Source organism: Perissodus microlepis, chromosome 15, assembly GCF_051167445.1.
Source record: "Perissodus microlepis isolate ML-2025 ecotype Zambia chromosome 15, ASM5116744v1, whole genome shotgun sequence".
Classification (NCBI taxonomy): domain Eukaryota; kingdom Metazoa; phylum Chordata; class Actinopteri; order Cichliformes; family Cichlidae; genus Perissodus; species Perissodus microlepis.
Window position 1 is genome coordinate 27,073,165 of NC_140475.1, and position 21,552 is coordinate 27,094,716.

A 21,552-nucleotide genomic window follows, 5' to 3' on the forward strand; every position below is an offset into this window, starting at 1 on the left:
CTTAATGACCTTGTAGTACCATATCACCCTATTAGAGCTATTCGCTCTCGCTCTGCAGAACTACTTGTTGTTCCTAGAGTATTTAAAAGTAGAATGGGAGGGAGAGCCTTCAGTTTTCAGGCCCCTCTTCTGTGGAACCAGCTTCCAGTTTGGATTCGGGAGACGGACACTATCTCTACTTTTAAGATTAGGCATAAAACTTTCCTTTTTGCTAAAGCATATAGTTAGGGCTGGACCAGGTGACCCTGAATCCTCCCTTAGTTATGCTGCAATAGACGTAGGCTGCCGGGGATTCCCATGATGCATTGAGTTTTTCCTTTCCAGTCACCTTTCTCACTCACTATGTATTAATAGACCTCTCTGCATTGAATCATATCTGTTATTAACCTCTGTCTCTCTTCCACAGCATGTCTTTTATCCTGTCTTCCTTCTCTCACCCCAACCGGTCGCAGCAGATGGCCGCCCCTCCCTGAGCCTGGTTCTGCCGGAGGTTTCTTCCTGTTAAAAGGGAGTTTTTCCTTCCCACTGTCGCCAAAGTGCTTGCTCATAGGGGGTCATATGATTGTTGGGTTTTTTTCTGTATCTATGAAGCGCCTTGAGGCGACTTTTGTTGTGATTTGGCGCTATATAAATAAAATTGAATTGAATTGTACTCGGCCTTGTCATACACTGCTTTGAAAGTAACAGTAACAGTATTGCTAGTAGCTGCTTGGTCATTCAGCGTTCTAGTCACTTAGCAATCCTACCAGGTATTCCCCCTGTCATTCAAGTACAAGTTACTGAGTTTCACTGAGGTTCTGTGCTCTCTGCTGTTTTTTTTTATTTTTTTATTCCTATTGTGAATGATCCTTAACCTCCTAGGACCTGGCGTCCACATATGTGGACATCACATTTTGGGTTATTTAGACCAAAATACTCAATTTTGCTCTACAAGGGCCTGATGTTCACTTACGAGGACATTATACTGCTACTGTTCTATCAAAATTTTAAACGAATATCCTCATATGTGGCTCTTATTTTTCTTAAAAACAAAAATAAATATCTAAGTAAGAGCACTGAATGACATCACCGACAACCTTCACCGATTGAGGCGATTCAGTTGGAGCCCAAACCCTGTAGAGAACCTCTGGATTGACCTCAGTAGCTGTTTACACTTGACATCCCGAGAATGTGACTGAGCTGAAACAGTTCTCACAAGAATGGGCTAAACTTCCTTTTCGAGGTTTCTGCTTGCCTGATCTGTAGCTGCTGGGAATTTGTTTGTGCTACAGAAAATGTTTGACAGCTCATTAAAGCCGAGCATTCTTTTACCGTCGGCACTGGGAATGTTTAACGAGTGTGTCCAATAAATGCAGGAATGATTAGAATCCCATTGTTGAAGAAAAAAAAGGTAAAAAGAGACTTGCACAAAACCTGAGAGGAAAAAGGTGATGAATCTCAAATTCAGCTGTTTGTCCTGGCCAGGTCATTCATATACAGCAGTTAGACAGGTGCTGGCTTGAGGTCATGGATAAAAGAAGCAGAAATTAGCTTTTTCTGAATTGTGGCTAGGCTCTGCTTTCCTGATGGGCGGCGATCTTGGTCTTTCAGGAGGGGCTTGGAGTGGAGCTGCTACTCTTCCACGTCAAAAAAGAGTGAGCTGGGATAGGATGGGATGGGATGGGATGGACGCCTCCAGGCCGAGGTGTTATCCTGCAGGGAGGAGGTCTTAGGACAAACTACAGAGGTTGTAACTCTCAGCTGGCCTGTTAATGTCTGAAAGTTGGAGGAAGCAGGTGGAGAAAGGGAGGTCACTGCTCATCCTGCTGCCCCTGCAGAACTGCCACAGATATTGTCATAGATCGATTGATGATTGATTGATGAATGATTAAAAGTCGATTGCCTTTTGGGTGAAGGGTTAGCATATTTGTTGGTCTGGATAAGTGTAAATGAGATTATTGAAAGTTTTTATGTGCTCCTTTTTTGCCTTTACGTATTCAACATGATGTTTGCTTAGCACCTCACTTTGAATAAAATATGAATAAAAATTGATAGCAATTGTTTGCTACTAGCTAATGCATGTTGCTTTTGTTTATAGGTTTATATTTTTTTGTTTTATATGTAACTCGGAGTTAGAAATTGAGTGAGAAATTGATGTAGAACACTGGGCAGGCTTCCCGTGCTTCTCACATCACACTATCTGGCTGAGAAACATGAAAATATTCCCGAGGTTGCTCTTGAAATATAGATACTGTTTAATATTTTTCGTCTTTTAGTAAAGAGACAAATGTGGTGACAAGGTGAATAAAGTAGTGTATTGGTGATTTTTCTTTGTGTCTTCAATCTATAATAGAAGCCAATGTTTTGGTTTCCACAGCTAAAGAGTACTGTAAGGTGGCATACGCTTACAAAGCCACAAACGAGGACGAGCTCACCCTGAACGAAGGCGATATTGTCCACGTGCTGAGCAAGGTAAGCTTCCAGGTGACTCATGCTGTAAACTTGTGTAATGAAATACCTTTTCGTCAGTGTCACAACCCAAAATGTGAAGCAGAAGAACAGGTGAAGAACAAGGGAACTTTAGCAAAAAGGCAATGTGCAATCCTGTTACATGTCTGTGTGCACCAACTCTTCTCACATGATCAGGAGTTGAGCAGCTAAATGTGTATCATCTGATATCATAATGTCATAATGTTGCCTAGCAGCAATGTAGCAACAGGCTAAAATAGCTTGTGCTTAGCACTTAGGCACATATAACACTGTATAAAAGCATTATATCACTGTAATTTAGCAATAATAACATTTCATTTCTGCTTGTTGTATGATGATACTGTTATGTTGCCTGGCAAAAAACAAACTGTTCTTTGCTTTTGTTTTCAGCACCTCATACAAGTTATTGTTTCACAGCAACATTATAAAATCTTCATGCTGCCTGAAATCACCCATTTTTACCATTTACGCATCTACAACATGAACATTGTACTGCTTTCATTTTGCAGCCAACCGCACAAACAATACTGTAGCATGGACTTGTATCAAACCAGTTACACTCTTATAACCTAGCTCTCAGAACTGGATGTAATTATTTAGGTGTGGGGAGTTCATAACAGCCCTATAGCTGCATTGCAAGAGAGAAAAGTGGAAGCAACACATGGTTTCTTGTAATTCTTGGGAAGCTGCCGCCATCTAGTGGTGAAACGAGAAAAGTGCATTCAAATGAAAACAAGTTTTGATATATTTGTAGAGGGAGTTAAGTTTTTTTTTTTTTTTGTTTTTTTAAGCTGGTCTTTTTGTTTTTCCCTGTCCTGTTTTACATATTTTCTTTGACTCCTTGATTGCCAAGACTCCTGATGGCGTAGGGTCAGGGTTCAGGCTATGTAGTTTTCAAAGTAATAAAAAACTTTTTTTTTTTTTCAAAAAAGAAATTACATTAGTTTTAAATAAAGAAAAAACAACAGCCTTATTGGACATACGTGTGATGTCATGCTAACCTCCACTCATTGTTTTCTGTTGCCTCTGTCACAGGACACAGGAGAGCCGGGCTGGTGGCGAGGCGAAGTTGGAGGCAAAGAAGGCGTCTTCCCTGACAACTTCGTCGTCATGATTTCTGAAGCAGAGAAAGAGGTGGGATTGGAAAAAGAACAGAATGAACTCATTATGGTCTACAGTCAACATTCCTAGTCATTCGTTACTAGATCATCTGTTATAGATTCTTTAAGTTAACCGAGGGACTCATGAGACTCAGGAGGGTGTGGTGGGTGGTGTTCATGGTGCAAAATATGAGAGTAAACAAGATACAAGGATATGTTCTTTATATTTGCAGTGATGCAAAATTTAGAAACATCCAGAGTGATCCTTAGAGGCTTACTTCATTCTCTTCATTCTGGAGCAGTTAACACTTAGCTATCCCGTAGTAATGCTGCTATTGGCTTAGACTGCTGGGGGACTTCCCATGATGCACTCAGTCCTTTTGCTGAACTTCCCCATGTGTTTATATACTACTATAAAATCATCTTTCCATTCCCCCTCATCCATTAACCAGTCACAGCGGATATACTGTGCGTATAAATTAAAACCAAACGTCAATAAATTAATTCAGTTTTTTAACCTGAACTCAATTTGATTTGGACCAATGAAAAAGAAATTATGCAGTACTATGTTTTAGTCCTGGTTTGTTTTCTGTTCACACGGACCAATCAGGAGGAGTAAATATGATGTCATTCAAACTCTCATCTCTTCATCAGCTTATCAGTACACTTAGGAAAATCACATTCTGGTGACTGACAGCACGTTAATGCTGCGCATGAGAATGAGCCCCACAGGGATGTAGCACTGTGGTGTTTTCCGTATCATTTGAGGTCATCTCCATGTGCAACTCTAAAACTGTTTTTAGATGTTGTGTCCTGAAGTCTTGTTCAGTTCCTTTGCAAAGTCACTATGATGGTTAGATGTATAGATTAAGTCATCTAAACTCCTCTTAAGGAAAACATTGCAGTTTGGTTTCATCCTCTGGATGCTTTCAGTGGACTCCAGGAGACTTTCCAAAGTGAATTGTTTAATCCACACACATTCTTTTTTTTCTTTTTTGAAAATTTCCTGGCTTCTAGTTCCTGTTGCTGTGTTTTAATTCTTGCCCTCATCTGCTCAGTTCAGCTTGATGTAGCCTGGGGTAAAACAAAAACTTTGCACTGTTTATGCTTCGATTCCTGTACAAACCTACCTTTCAGGCAATCACCACTCTACCTATGCGTAACATCACCACTCTGGCGTTCCACATTGTGTTTCCCACATCTGTCTCTGCATGTCAAAAAATCTCCTGAATGTGCAGTTCAGGATTTGCTCTTTCTACACAGTTTGATCCCCAGCTGTGTAGTAAACTCTGCAGCTTTCTTACATTTTATTGGTTTTCAGTGTGAAAATCTTTTGGTCTTTCCTGCCCATGAAATTAAACACAGAGGTTTAGATAAGGACTCCCTGCTTCACACTGCTCACTCAATCCCAGTTTTGACATATGGCGTACTGTATCTTACATCTACCAATTAGTTTTATGGAGCTTGAAGTCGGATTAAATTTCCCACGTCCCAAATGCAGCAAGTAACTGTTGGTGATCGTCCAAATGCTTTTTACAGTACAAAGGAGCCTTTTGAGATCAGTGGACAGTTTTTAAACAGTCCGTCAGGTTGTGTAAAATAGTGTGAAAGTCTGACTGATTGATCTCATCAGAGAAAGCTGTTGGAGTGACTTTCTAGCAGATTTCTGTTCTTGTTCAGGCTCCCACATCAAGAGGGTCCATCAAATCATCACCAAAGCCAGAGGCAGAAGAGGTAAGCATCCAGAGTACCCCGAACTATTCACAAGCACTTCTTTTCATCCTTAGCTGCCTGTATGTAAAGGATGGGTGCAGCTATCATAGTTCCTGTGATGGAAAACAGGATTATGTTCCTCCTTTTCTCTTAACTTTCCTCTCACCATCCCAAACAGTCGCAGCAGGTGACTACTACTGGTCTCTTCTTGTTGAAAGGGTGGTCTTCCTCCCCACTGTTGACAGTGCTTGCTGATGAGAGATTTTTAGATCTGTGTTTCTGTCTAATACTGCAGGGGTCAACATTCTGAGATACACTTTCTTGAGGAATTCACATCAAATTTTCTGTTGTTGTGAATTGGTGCTATTTAAATTACACTATGTTTATCATCCATGGCCACATTCAGTGATTACTATAGGAGATCAATCAGTGCAAATTTGATTTGTTTTGAGTCATTTGATTTAATTTTTGCTTTCAGTTTTGGTGTTTTCTCGCTCACAGGTCTGCTGCTCACCTTTATTATTTAATTTTAATTCCTTGTTATTTACTGGTTTCAACTTGTGGCTTTTATTATTCTTTACTGTTTTATTCTTGTATTTTGGTGCTCATTGGTGTTTTGTTGATTTACATTATGTCCTTACATTTTGTGGCCCCACCTTCTGGCTCCTGCTTTGTGGAGCACATTTTAAATTCAAAGTCCCCGCACAACTATTCAAATCTTGAATCGCAGAAACAGAGGAAAGCAGAAGTGAAATAGCAGAACTACACTGATATATTCAAAACTATTTCTGTTTTACATTTCAAACTGTTGCTGTGTGCTGCTTGTTGCTGCATGATCTGTACCACAAAGCCTGTTTGCTCGGCACAAGTGAAAATGCATATATGCACAGGAAAAAGTCACTGCTATGCGTTGTTGCATTAAAATGACATCTTTACCTTTTTGTTCACATGAACAACGTTGATCTATAAAAAGATAGACTAGGTTTGTTTGCTTGTTCTTGCAGTCGGGATTTTTTTCCCCACTTAATAGATTATTTTATTGCACTTATGACTCGTGTTTTGTTTTTCTTAAATACACATAAAGGTGAGTTATAATCATGGATCATGCTGATGATTGAACCATATCTTTAGATATACAGTCATGTGAAACAAGAGTGACCAAGAATTACAGCTCAGACTCTACAGGCCTCTGTTACACCTGATTTATGCTTCAGCAGCAAACCTATGACACACACCAAGAAATGTAATTACATATCGGGTCAACGCAGCCTGCAACAATTAAAAAGATTCCCTAAATCTAAATCAGGCCTTAGTGTGTTAAATGTTCATGAATGAGTGAGTGAAGTCATCTGACAGTTAAAGCTTTGCTACGCACAGGAACAATAATCCCAAGCACAGCAGCAAATCTATAATGGAAAGGAAAGACTCCAGGTGTTGCAGTGGCCCAAAGTCCAGACCTCAATCTGACTGAAATGCTCAAGGTGGGGGTGTGGGTGTGTGTGTGTCTTCTTTCTTTTTTTAACATGACTGTATTATAAATCAGACACACACATAAAAGCCTGTTACGTTCACTGAATCTATAAAAATCTTGAGAAAAGAGCCACTGTGTGACTTTTATCATTGACATGTAACATGCGTGACCTCAAATCCCTGCATAATCCCTTCTCTCCTTCCATATTTGACTCTTACTTTAGATGTGAATTGCTGGGATGAAATCAGTTTTTATTTAATTCGTGGGAGGTAGAATCGTCTTTAACTGCACATGTTGAAATAACACAACAAGAGAAGTCTTGAACATATTTCAGCCACCCGCTCTCACACTTTAATGTCAACTGGAACAATACAATACATATGCACCTTTGTATATAAGATTTATTGTAATGCTGACGAGTAATTAAAAGTGTTTTCCAGAGATGTTGGTGTGTATTTGCAAAAAAAAAAGAAAGAGGGAAAAAAAAGATATATACCCCATTAATTTTGAGAACTGCTTTTGTGTTTGTCATGTTAGGGTTATATAACATGACTGGACAGTAAATAACTCACTCAATGAATGCTGTAAGCCCATCACTGCTGACTGCTTAGCCTCCAGTGCCATAATATTTTTATGGAAATAGATTTTATTAATGGGTATTAGGATACCAGTGCCTAAGCTATTAAATGTCACAAAGCGGCAGTCTAACTAATGCAACACAAGTCAGCTGGCGAATCTTGTACTGAAATATTGCCCGTACTCAAACATAATCTTTTTGGTTCCCAGGCATTATTGTCATAATTATGCCAAAGTTTATTGTTGGGAACAGTTAGATGAGAGACACAGTATTAATATAAAGAGAAACCTTTTTAAGTCTGTGTATGTAAACACCAATAACCTTTAGCATTTTGAAAGTAGCAGCCAACACCTACATGTCTGAGCAAGTAAACCTGCTAAGTGCTAAATGCGTCCAGTGTGATACTGCAGTGCCCGGGTTGGTTTCGGGTGACACTCGCTGTACTTTGCCTCTCCTCCCACCCTATTTCACCCCGTTTCACAGCAGATGGAACCTCGTCTTTTTTTTTTCTTTTTTTTTTTTAATTAGTGCAATACTTTGTGTAGTGCGTCTGTTAATAATGGTTGAAACCAGCATTGTAAGGCCTTTAAAATGTAGGTCTTATATATTGACTTGTGTTGGCGTTAATCATGTTAGACAGTCAGACTCGTGGTTAATCTTCATTGAATTAATATATTGAGTTGTAATCAAAGAAGGCTGTGCTGTAAAATGACAAAATATTTAAACTGCCTGTGTTGCTCTCCTAATATAAGAAGGCAATCACAACATTTCACTGCAGGACTGAATCTAGTGCAACAAGAGACCAAACCGAATTTGTACCTTTCTCCTTAACTCCTGCTTTTTTTTTTTTAAATAAAGATAATCACTTTGTTGTGTCATCCTCACACTAACATTTATTAACTCTCTACTTTTGTCTTCCTGTCAGAAACCGAAGAAACCGCCTCCACCATCTAAAAGCACGGGTAAGGAGCAGTTTAACCTCTTTGTCTTATTATCTGCTCTCAAGTCAGTGGGAAGTGTGAAAACGGGCTTCTTACTTTAAATTTCTTGCTATTGAGCAGCTCGTTTCTTAAGTAGAATTAGTAGGTGTTTGCATTTATTGTACACCGCCTCAAAAATATGAAGTGCATTAATATTACTGTTTGGAAAAAATATATAGATTATTGTTAGAATAATCTGTTAATTTTTTGGTTTCAATCCTTCTTTATACCCAGCGTCTGTGCTGTTTCATTGCTGAAATATCATCAAGGAAGCAAAAGAAACAGCTGTGTACTCAGGATATTTCCATCATCATGTCCCATTGAGTGCACCTGTGTACATGCTGGGATCCTGTAACTGTAGCAACTCATAAAAAAAAGAAGTATATATACACATGGTAGAAAGTAGATTAAAATCCAAAAAGGATTGGATCCTCTGCCATGTACTCTTTGTTTACGTTTAACTGATTGAGGAAACATTCATGAAAGCCCAAAGTGTGTGATCTACTTCTACTTCAAGTAGAAGGCCGTGTGGTGACTGAGTTTGGGTATAGAGACAGCAGTCCCTGGTATCAGCAGCAACATCTACAGTTTGCAAAATGCACATTTGCATCATTTTTTTTACCACAGGGTTTGTATTCATATCCTGCTAGGACTGCACTTTTGTGTGTGTGTGTGTGTGTGTGTGTGTGTGTGTGTGTGTGTGTGTGTGTGTGTGTGTGTGTGCGTGCACGTACACATTTTCTTAATGTGTAGATGTCAAACATAACCAAACCACACTGGTGTGCACCCACCAATACATACACAGTGTAATAGTCATCTGGCAACTCTGTGCTAATTTCATACCCGCCTGGAAGTGTCTGGTAGAGGATAGTGTATTTGTGTCAGTGCTTTGTTGTGTTTACTTGAGAAAGTGTCTTCCTTTCTGTTGTGTGAGTCTCAAGTCAGTCGTGTCAGACAGACGAGGTGACTCTTGTGTGGACCATGTTTCGTTTTTCAGCTCTTAAGCCGGAGATCCCCAGTGCTGACAAGAAGCCTCATCTGGTCAGGCCAGAGGACAGAGGTACGGTTGCACTCCGTCTTTGCTCGCATCCTTCTTTATGTTCCCATTTCCCCACATTGCTCACAGCTTTGCTCCACATATCAAAATACTTTTTTTTTTTACATTTCCCTCCAAATTTGGCACTGAACACAGATCTCCATCCGATATTACTTTCCTGTTATGGCCTTTTCACTCGGTGCATAACTCCATCCTACTTCTGCCACATGGCATTTTACTCAGCATACTGTTGGATAAGCAGCCTTCCTCTCTACTTGGTTTAAATTGAAAAAAAAAAAAAAAACACAAGTTAACAGAGGATTTATGAAGTAAGAAGCTAATGTTACTAGGTATTAGGGCTGCCACAAACGATTATTTTGATAGTCGACTAGTCACCGATTATTTTTGCGATTAGTCGACTAATCAGATCCATTGGATCCATTGGACGTACAGCTTATTGCAGCATGCATCTGCTCTTATATAACTATCATTAGCTTACAGCTTTAAGTGTTTAAGGTATGTCCTAACTAAAAATAAAGACAAGATGATAGTTTATTAAATTTTAATGAAATTTGCAGATTGTTTCCGTGAAGTTTAATAAACTCCTTGCTATCTAAAATATAATGGGACACTGGAGTAAATTCTTGAGCATCTCACACTTCTGATAATCAGTTGTCTGCTTGATGTTTATTCAGCTGTGTAAAAACTATAACTTTAATCTCAGCCAAACCGATCGACTCAGGAACAAATAAAATACTACAAAAAGCCAAACAATAACATTAAGTTATCTAAGTGACTTATATATGTTTAACCTGAGTAGCGAAAGACGGCGGTGGGTTTGAAAACGATTTGCCGGGAGTCCGTTGTTCTCACGGGCTCTAGTGAGCCTTGCCCCCGGCTAGCTATCGAGCTAGTGGGTAACAGACGTCTCCGAAAACGTCGGAGCGCTTTTGAAAATATGTGGTGTCTTGATAAACTGAGCAGATATTTGAGGTTTACACAGTTACATTCTCGCCTGAAAATATGTTAAACGTTTATTTTGTGACCCAGAAAGAATAATAAGAGTAATATTAAAACTAACTAGCTGCCGCCATTGTTGGAAACTGAGCTGGGCTGCGCTATGAATTCTGGGACAGAGCTACTTCTTCTTCTTCGGGGTTTAACGGCAGCTGGCATCCTTGTACATGCAGTGCTGCCATCTTCTGTTTCAGTCCTTTATTACACTCTTAAGTCCCACTACTTATTCCTGCGTCTTTAGTGATCTTACAAAGCTTCAAACGACGCGTCGACTATTAAATCAGTCGTCGACGATTCTGATAGTCGACGTAATCGTGACTAGTCGACTAATCGTGGCAGCCCTACTAGGTATGCCTGAGACAGCACCTCACTGTCACCAGCTCCTTCTAGCTCACTTCACTTTGCTAAAAATGTTGGGTAGACTGGAACACAGTCAATAAAAGCTTTAACCACAGGTTTAACTTTAGTGTTCAAAAGTTTAGAAGACATTGATTCATATTCTGATGGCTTTTATGGAAAATTCTAAAAGACAAAAGTCTGAGTTTGTGTCTACTAGAAGCGCCTCTTGTGGTTCCTTTGTCTGTTTTGTTGTTGCTGTTTTTGTCTCGAGTCTTCACTTTCTTTAAAGCCTTTGTTCTCTGACTTAGTGGGGTCTTATATATTGTGTCTCCCTTCTACTTTTTGCTTACTTTTTTGTTCATTTGAATGTTTTTCCTTCATCGATGGAAATTAGGTTTCAAAATACACTGGTTCTTTTTGTTTTTGTTTTTTTTCCCTTCCAAAAAGTACTGCTTCTAGAAAAGGCTAAAACACTTGCACTATTTGAAGATAAACAGAAAGCAGTGATTTGCATTTAATATAAATAAAAACTGCCATACACAAAAAAAACGATATGACCCAAGATCCAGGTCCTGGGTCCAGATTCATTAGGATGTATGTAGGTGGAAAACTGTCCCACGGGCTAAAAAAACAACAACAAAACAACACTTTCTCGGTTTAATGTCTCTCTTTTAAATAATATTCAGGTAAGGTTTATAAGATTTTCAAACTTAAATACGTTTATAGTAAAAAATTAGCTAGCTTCACAACTTGTGGGGGAGGTGGATGCATTTAATGAGTTTACTTGTGTGGTGGCTGCTGTACACCTGAGGTCAGTTTATTTTTATGGTATAATCACAGCACATGACTGTGAAGGTTCTCAGTCATCCAGGTCATCGTAGTCAAAGGAGCTTGTAAAGAAAAGCGTCTGGACTTCTTTAGTTGCTTGAAGACGTTTCACCTCTCATCCGAGAAGCTTCTTCAGTTCTAAGGTCAAATGGTGGGGAGTCCCAGATTTAAACCTAGTGGGAGTATCCCCCCGCAGAGGGACAAAAGGACCCCCTGATGATCCTCTAATCGCCTGAGCTAAGGTGTGAAACTGGGTGTGGGTCCCAATCAGCCAGGGTTTTGGGTGAGCTCATTGTGAAACCTGGCCCCACCTTATCATGCGAATTCCTGAGGTCAGATGGCCCAGGATGTGAGTGGGCGTTAAGTCGTCTGGGGAGGGAACTCAAAACTGGATTATAGATGGCAGAGAGTTGGTGTCGTAAACCACCGCCTCTGTTCAAAGATGGTCGCTCACAGTGGACATAGATGGCTTCTTTCACTCCTCTTTCAAACAATCTGTCCTCTCTGTCCAAAATATGAACATTGGCATCCTCAAAAAAGTGACCTTTGTCCTTAAGATGCAGATGGACTGCTGAGTCTTGTCCTGTGGAGGTGGCTCTTCTATGTTGTGCCATGCGCTTGTGAAGTGGCTGTTTGGTCTCTCCGATGTAGAGGTCTGGGCATTCCTCGCTGCACTGTACCGCATACACCACAGTGTGAACCAGTTTTTGTCTGAGCGTGTTGCTGGGTCTTTCAGAGGTGAAACGTCTTCAAGCAACTAAAGAAGTCCAGACGCTTTTCTTTGCAAGCTCCTTAATCACAGCACATGTTGAAGCAAGCTCTAGTGCTGTCAACGCAGTTTCTCTTGCTGAGCTGAATGCAAGAAATGAACGTGTGTGTGTGTGTGTGTGTGTGTGTGTGCATCCCTGCTAGAAGCTGCCCGTACTGCTGAGTTGGTGTCTGTCTTATGTAATCATTTTAGATGTAATTAATTGGGTGTTCAGGATTAAAGCTTTATGGATAGAAGATAATCTTCATTGTGATTGTGTAGAGATTCCAAAATCTGTAATAAAAACCCAAAAGCAAATGCAGTTGGATCTGGAAATGTCTGGATACACATATTAGCTCATTTGGCCTCAGGCATGTTAGTACATTCTGTAAATAAAGAGTGGAAGAGTAGAGGACAATAGTGGTAGATGATCACTGGATCCTTTCCATAATAAAGGGAAAAATAGCCTCTAAGGTCCACAGTACATCATCAGTTCAACATGGTAAGGCTTCTTTGGCTTTGTAGCATGCCTCTCAGGAGGTAGATGTCAAGGACAAGTGATACCAAAAGTTAATAATTAATGAATTGTTATGCAATTCTGTTTATATAGACTTGAAGGGCTTTATCTGCAGTACAAGCGGTAAAATGATGCCGACTGAAGTTTCAGCTTCATGTGTGTTAGAAGTATTTATACGGGTTTTAACAGTGTGTGACTGAATAACAGCAACAGTGATATAAGGGGGTCAGCAGGATCAGCAATACCTCCTGCTGTCATTTTTTTCCAACTTAAATTTCTTCCTCAAGTCTTCACTTCACAAAGTATGTGTCTGCTCACTTTGGGTTACTTTCTATGTCTCAAATCCTTCCCCCCCCCCCCCCCCCCACACACACACACACACACACACACACACACACACACAAGTTGTAACACTAATCTCTTTTTCCCTCGACATTATTGTCTTTCATCCTAGTGCTTCTTCGTATTTGTTTCTTTTTGTTTTCTTCTCTCCATTTGTGTCCTAGGAGGTCCTTCATGGGAGGTAACGGAAAAATCTAAGAATCACACAGGGTTATTTATGTTCATAGTAAAGGAACCAGCAGACAAACAGGAAAAGAATGAATCACAGTAGCTGTTGTGGAAGTAAAGCTAATTGGTCTTCCAGAAAACATTGCCGCTTGACATTACAGCTGATACTTTCAATTATGTTGCATTGTCACAGATGATTGCTCACGCAATAAATGCTTTTCCTGGTTAATAGGTAGGTAACATGACACACAATCACATCACTGTTTTCTAATCAGTATGACAACAGATCTGTGGAAAGCAATAGCGACAGATCAGGACACATGTCGTGCTATGTGTATTACATTATTTGCCCATCTTTAAAATCTGTTATCTATCTGTGTATGTAATCTAGTCTGGTCTATCTTGTGCTTCCCATGTTAGGGTGTTGGGCAGTTTAAAGTTTCTGTCATCAGCATGTTAAAGTTCAGCTGAGGGCAAACAGAATCAGCTGATGAATGTACACCATTTTGTCCTGCTTCCCAGAAGAACGAGGCTTGAATTTCAATCAGTTACTCTCAGTTACAGTGTGTAATTGTAGAATAGGCAGCATAACATGATGGTAAAATAGTTCATTCAGCCAGTAAATGATCTTTTTTCCCCTCTTGTTTTTTTCTCTGCCCATTTCCTTTCTTTTTGGTTCATATTTCCTGTTTCTAACATCTACCTGACCCCTTCTTTCTCACCAGTTGACAAACCCATACCAGATCTTAAACCTAAACCAGCTGCGCCCTTAGTCCCGCCCAAGAAGCCGGTCCCTCCTCCAGGGAAAGGCCGACCAGGAATGATCCCACCAAAGAGGCCTGAGAAGCCTCTTGCTTCCTCACCCAGCTTCAAGTAAGTATCTGTTCATCATTTGACCACCACTGATGAACTCCACTGCATCTTTGGGTTAAAAAAAAAAAATTGGTGTCTGGGACATGTAATTGATTCACATCAACATTGATTATAATGCATTGTTATTTTTGTGCAGGGAGAGCCAAAACATAAAAACTTCCTCTCAGCTTGTTCGTGGCCAAAAAATGGCCACCCCTTGTTTACGTTTACAAAATGCTATAAAATTCATATATATTAAGAAAAATTTCCACTTTCATTGACTTGATTTTTTAGATTAGCATCAGTGCTGTTCATGAAAATCAAAATTTAATTCAAATTCAGAATTTTAATCCTTTAAATACCAGTTCAATCACATAATCCTAGGAACTCATAAATGGAAAAAAATCATAAAACCCCATTTTTTTTCCAAATAATACATGCCATCTGATTTATTTTCTAACCATGATGGAGGTTAGATGTATAGCAATAATTAACAGTAGTATAGTATGACTTTTATGCATCTTTGTTTTTGTGCAGTGACAGAAAAACAAAAAAACTCCCTCTCAGCTTGTTCGTGGCCAAAAATGGCCACCCCCTGTTTACATTTAAAAAATGCCATAAATTAATATATATTAAAACATTTTTCTACTTTCATTGACTTGATTTTTTTTAAATTAGCATCAGTGCTGTTCATCAAGACTAAAATTTCATTCAAATTCAGAATTTTAACCCTTTAAATACCAGTTAAATCACATAATTGTAATGATTTACATAGGGATAAAAGCATAAAATCCCTATTTTTTTTTAGATAATACATGCAAATTGATTTATTTTCTAACCATGATGGAGGTTAGATGCGTAGCAATAATTAAAAGTATCAATGAGTTCTATGCATCTTTGTTTTTTTGTGCAGTGACAGAAAAACAAAAAAAATCTCCCTCTCAGCTTGTTCGTGGCCAAAAATGGCCACCCCCTGTTTATGTTTACAAAATGCTATAAAATTCTACTTTCATTGACTTGGTTTTTAAATTCGCACTGGTCCTACTCATGAAAACCAAAATATAATTCAAAATCAGAAATTATACCCTTTGAATACCAGTCAGATTATGTATTATTACTACGCTTTTGGGGGAAAATAGCAATAAAGTTAACATTTTTTAGAATATGAAAGATGAAACCTAATATTTTTTTAATCATCATTGCAGGCACCAGTAACAGTAACAATGATTTATTTTTACTTTATTTTATTTTTTGCGGGGGATGAATGGCCAAAAAGAAAATCACACATGGTGTGTTAGTGGCCAGAAAGGCCATTTAATGACCAAATAACCACTGAAATGACCACAAAAATGATCAAAATTTATATTCCAGTGTGTGTGCTTCTGTGTGCATCCTCATTAGCAGAAAGATGTTCTTAACACAGTAGAGTGGTTTTTGTAGGCACACTTTCTACACCCAGTGCAAGGGGCTGCTGTTCCAATCCTGGAGGTGCGCCTTTTGCACCTTCTTCTCATTTTGTTGGTGGAGTGTGGGTCACACTGTGGTTCAGACTACTGTATCTTGAGATCAATGGCAGAAGTGGCTGAGAATCAGGGACAAGGGTGTCTTGCAGTTGTTGAGGTCACCAGCATGTGCCCCAGCTCTTCCAGGATCACTCTTCATTTGTAGGTTGTAGAGCACTCCCCCACTTCAGTGAAGTTGTTTCCAGCGGGACAAAGGCATCGTATCTCAAGACATCCAGGAGATTGGAGAAAAGAGCCAGCAGCCATCAGTTAGTTTTCCTTCAACAACTCGAGGTGCCAACATCCTCTCTATGTTATCCAAGCTGTATTTGTGCCTATTGTTGTGCAGGATTGCTTCTTGCTTCCAGGCGTCCTCTATTCCCCATCACTGACTGCTGGTTCCCTGTGAGTTGCTGTCAAAAGAAGCACATTCCTCCGTTGCTTTGGCATGTGGGATATCGGCGTGGTGGTTTTGGTGAAGCTAAAGACAGACAACAAAATCTTCCTCTGTTGCAACTGGAGAAGCTGGGGAGGGAGCTCTGGGTTGTTTCCCCTGTGCCAGTTTTTATCTGAGGAGTTCCTCTGCCAAGGTGCCCGAAGGAAAGACGTTGTCCTCGGAGCTCCTCCATCAGTTGGAGTCTGATCTCATGCCATTTTTTACTTCCTGATACTTCCAGTGTTGTCATCCAACATGCTATGTATTGCTTTATCCTGTTGTAGGCTCACATTTCCACTTCATCTATAATCCTCCAATCCTCACACCTTCACCTCCCGTGCAGGTTTGTAAGGGTGCACAGCAGCTAAAAGATCTCCTTTGTTATAAAAATGTTGAAAGTAGATCTCAGACTGTTAATGCAGGGAACTGCATACAGGGTGAGCCCTGGTTTGATACCAGTGGGTACTGGATTGTAGAGCAGTCTCTCTTCAGTAGTGGGACCCACATGGTTTTCCTTTCATGAGGGATCCACTTAGTCGCCTGCTCCTTGGTCTCAGAAAATGCTCCTATGTTGTTTTCCATCAGCTGCTCGGCCTCCACCTCCATGCCCCCCAACCCCAATCCTTCCCCAAAGAAGAGGATTCAGGCACTGGCTAGTACTCTTCATCAGTGGTGATGCAGTCAGCTTCTTTGGAGATTGTCCCCTCATCTTCTGGAGAGGAAGTTTCCTCATCTTGGGCAGATGTCTTTTCTTCAAGGGCAGAGGACTGCTTACTGTCCTTGCTCTCTGACCAGATCATATAGACAGTGCTTGAAGCAGTGATGACTTTATTGCCATATTGCCTGAATAAATTATCTGGAAGCTGTTAGGCTTACTTACAGCAGTAGCACTGACTGCACTTGCATAAACTCCAGGACACGTTTACAAACAGTGTTGTTGTCGTTTAAGCTGCAGCTGCAGGTTTGAACTCTGCAAAATGGCCTGTGATTGGGTTTTGGGTTTTTTTAGAGTTAATATTTTGGGTATGGTATCTTTTTATGAAAAATACAAGAGTAAAAGTGCTTTTAGCATGTGCTTCGAAGCTAAGTTTGACTGGGAACCTCAAAGCTCAATAGCCTGCATCGACAGAAATTCACTGCAGCCTATGTAATATTTGATGCGTCATTATTTATTTCAGTCTATCTGGCAAATACATGTTTGTGCTGCAATGTCATGCACAAACACAAACTATTAGATCCTTAAGATCAAACCTATGTAATAATAATAATAATAGTAGTAATGGATTGCATTTATATAGTGCTTTTCGAGACCCTCAAAGCGCTTTACAATTCCACTATTCATCCACTCTCACATTCACACACTGGTGGAGGCAAGCTACAGCTGTAGCCACAGCTGCCCTGGGGCAGACTGACAGAAGCGAGGCTGCCATATCGGCCCCTCTGGCCATCACCAGTAGGCGGTAGGTGAAGTGTCTTGCCCAAGGACACAACGACCAAGACTGTCCGAGCAAGGGCTCGAACCGGCAACCTTCTGATTACAAGACGAACTGCCAACTCTTGAGCCACGATCGCCCCTATATCAAAATTGTTTCATTATTTTGGTCCATTGGAGTGTGGTAAGCCATCAAAGGCCGCTACTAGAAACTAGGAATATTACATGAAATTGCTTGTTTGGCCAAAAATGGGTAAATTTGGTAAAGAACATGAAAAACTACAATTTTCATGTGTTGAGTTTATAATGAAAGCAATTTTACCTAAATCGCATGATATAGTACTGTCAATAACAAGGAATCAAAAAAGGTGGTTATAATGGGTTTCAATTGGCCAAAAATGGCCACGATAGAGCCAAGAGGAACAATTTGGTGTATAGTGTATACAGTGGCTTGCAAAAGTATTCGGCCCCTACATTTTGTCACATTACCACCACAAACATGAATCAATTTTATTGGAATTCCACGTGAAAGACCAATACAAAGTGGTGTACACTTTGTATTGGTCTTTCACGTGGAATTCCAATTAAATTGTACAGCTACTGATCAGAAGGTTAGTGGTTCGATCTTAGGCTTCGCCAGTCTGCATGTCAAGTGTCCTTGGGCAAGATACTAACCCCAAATTGCCCTCCGATGCGTTCATCGGAGTGTGAATGTGTGTGAATGTAGATTAAGTTTGCACTTGCGTTTAGAAGTGCTTGCATGAGTGGGTGTGAATGGGTGAATGAGGCATGTTGTATAGAACGCTTTGAGTACTCCGGGAGAGTAGAAAAGCACTATATAAGAATCAGTCCGTTACACAACACCATAAAGTCCAAAGAACACACCAGACAGGTCAGAGATAAAATTATTGAGAAATTTAAAGCAGGCTTAGGCTACAAAAAGATTTCCCAAGCCTTGAACATCCCACGGAGCACTGTTCAAGCGATCATTCAGAAATGGAAGTATTTCTGTATGGCACAACTGTAAACCTACCAAGACAAGGCCGTCCACCTAAACTCACAGGCCGAACAAGGAGAGCGCTGATCAGAAATGCAGCCAAGAGGCCCATGGTGACTCTGGACGAGCTGCAGAGATCTACAGCTCAGGTGGGGGAATCTGTCCATAGGACAACTATTAGTCGTGCACTGCACAAAGTTGGCCTTTATGGAAGAGTGGCAAGAAGAAAGCCATTGTTAACAGAAAACCATAAGAAGTCCCGTTTGCAGTTTGCCACAAGCCATGTGGGGGACACAGCAAACATGTGGAAGAAGGTGCTCTGGTCAGATGAGACCAAAATGGAACTTTTTGGCCAAAATGCAAAACGCTATGTGTGGCGGAAAACTAACACTGCACATCACTCTGAACACACCATCCCCACTGTCATGCTCTGGGGGTGCTTCTCTTCAGCAGGGACAGGGAAGCTGGTCAGAGTTGATGGGAAGATGGATGGAGCCAAATACAGGGCAATCTTGGAAGAAAACCTCTTGGAGTCTGCAAAAGACTTGAGACTGGGGCGGAGGTTCACCTTCCAGCAGGACAATGACCCTAAATATAAAGCCAGGGCAACAATGGAATGGTTTAAAATAAAACATATCCATGTGTTAGAATGGCCCAGTCAAAGTCCAGATCTAAATCCAATCGAGAATCTGTGGCAAGATCTGAAAACTGCTGTTCACAAATGCTGTCCATCTAATCTGAGTGAGCTGGAGCTGTTTTGCAAAGAAGAATGGGCAAGGATTTCAGTCTCTAGATGTGCAAAGCTGGTAGAGACATACCCTAAAAGACTGGCAGCTGTAATTGCAGCAAAAGGTGGTTCTACAAAGTATTTACTCAGGGGGGCTGAATAATTATGCACACCCCACTTTGCAGTCATTTATTTGTAAAAAATGTTTGGAATCATGTATGATTTTTGTTCCACTTCTCACGTGTACACCACTTTGTATTGGTCTTTCATGTGGAATTCCAATAAAATTCATGTTTGTGGCTGTAATGTGACAAAATGTGGAAAAGTTCAAGGGGGCCGGATACTTTTGCAAGTCACTGTATTATTGACATTATTAAGGAGCTGATGTTGAAAATTAAAAAATCTGAAAAAAATACACACCTTTGGGAAGTTTCATTCCATTTGCATTAACAGAACAAAAATGGTTGAAAAAACAAAAGTGAAGTGGCCACAAATGGCCAGGATAGAGCCCGGAGGGTTAAATACACACCTCTGTAGTAGTTTTTTTTTTTTTCCTCGGCAAGTGAGAGACTTTGGGAAATCTAGGTGTACTGTGATTAGTCAAACGCTTGCACATCCAGAAAAAGCAAATGCTTAAAAATAAAATTTATAAAATGTGAGTTGGTAAAACAAAAGCTATGCAGGGCGAACAGCTCCTAATGTTAGGCTTAAAAAATGGAACAGATAATTAGAGAAATGAGATTTGAGTATTGAGAACGCATCCCCTCAGCTTGTTACTTGTAGAGAGAAAATAAAGAAGCTGGCACAGAATTACAAGAAAATTAATTGCACACAATAGAGATTGACAGACCACGTGACTTACGCGTTGCATTGTAGGTACAAGTGGCAGCAAAATCAAAACACTGCATCAAGCGCTAGCATTTCCAGCACCGGTAACCATTAATTCTGTGGTTTTAATCCATACTTGCATTTTATTTGCCCCAAAACAGTCATGTACAAAACGAAGGAGAACACGGCAGGTCCGTACAAAGACAGACTTTGTGGACTAAAGACGTTGGCGTGCTGCCCAACTTCATCACGCACATATTTATAATTATATGGTCCTAAGTGTGAGTGCATACACTCACAAAATGTTTAGTAACTTCAGATCCCTGCAACAAGCCCAGGTCCAGTTTACTTTGGTGATTTGGACTATTCCATTTCACAGCTGTTGTTAATTTTTTTTTTTCTTTATCTCCTGTACAGGCCAACGCAATCTATTTGTCGTTTCAGTTTGTAGTATTACACAACATTTTCAGATCCAATAGAAATAAAATAAGAGTTTCGTAATTCATTCAATTTATTGTCTTTATTTATAACTGGCATTATTGTTTCATTCTATTATAGAATCTTACAAGAAAGAGGCAAAATTGTATTCCATTGTGCTTTATTAGCTGCTTCGGTGAAAAACAAATTAACAATGGGGGGAAAAAAAATAACCATATCAAAACAACATACTGGAAAACGGTTATTCATCACTTGATTGCTTCAATACAACACTTGGGCACATATATGCGGGACTTTTCGTGGCTGTTTTGATATCGCTCTCTCTCTTAACCGATCAAATCTCGCTGTGGTAGCAGCTTTAAACTCGGTATGACCCAGGTTGATAGAGGGAGCCCAGTCTGGATCGCATTCCAGCATTTTGAAGGCTGGTTTTCCTACAAAACACAACAAACATTAGCCCGCAAAGGCACAGTAAACAAAGCAGCATAGCGCAACGAATTCAATTCAAATCAATATAAGACTTATTTGTAACCTACATCAACTATTATGTTATAAATTACTTAATAACTACAACAAAAGACTTACCTTTGTGGACATGCTTGGAGCAGACTAACATGTGAGCTGGAGTGTGCTGAAATATTTGGTCTTCGAATAGCTGCAATCCAGGCCATCCGTCGGCTCTTTGTTACTTCGGAAACATGGCTTGAACAGTTTCTCTTCCACGACGGAATCCAATAAAAACCGATCTGTTTACCCGTCAGCTTCCCGTGGCTGTCATGCGACCGGCTATTGCATACAACAGCTTCTTGCCATTATTTGTGTTTCTTTTTATCGCTGTGTGACTGTTTTCTTGTGAAAGCCTGCGTGCGCTAGTACCACTTGCCACTCGTACCTACAATCCTTTGCGGTTTTGATGTCATATTTTCGATCTGTATAAGAGGTGACATTACCAGCCAACCACAGAGGCAGCTGTTACATTACCCATGAGTATTTGTGAATGCACTGGAAGGTATTTAGCTCCACAGGCCAGCCTTA

The 21,552-nt window shown here is 40.1% G+C and overlaps 1 protein-coding gene across 7 annotated transcripts in view; it reads left to right on the forward strand.

The window, feature by feature from the left end:
• Positions 1-21,552, forward strand: part of cd2ap (CD2-associated protein) — a 110,714-nt gene that overhangs the window by 74,544 nt on the left and 14,618 nt on the right. For 3 of the 7 annotated variants that reach the window (XM_084953970.1, XM_084953969.1, XM_084953974.1), the window contains exons 8-13: positions 2,357-2,451; positions 3,505-3,603; positions 5,232-5,303; positions 8,256-8,292; positions 9,308-9,370; positions 14,031-14,178. In XM_084953970.1, the coding sequence (XP_084810096.1) occupies positions 2,357-2,451; positions 3,505-3,603; positions 5,232-5,303; positions 8,256-8,292; positions 9,308-9,370; positions 14,031-14,178 (514 nt within the window). Of the gene's footprint in view, positions 1-2,332; positions 2,452-3,504; positions 3,604-5,231; positions 5,304-8,255; positions 8,293-9,307; positions 9,371-14,030; positions 14,179-21,552 lie in introns of all 7 variants that reach the window. The other 4 variants (XM_084953972.1, XM_084953971.1, XM_084953975.1 and 1 more) reach the window with 3 other exon arrangements.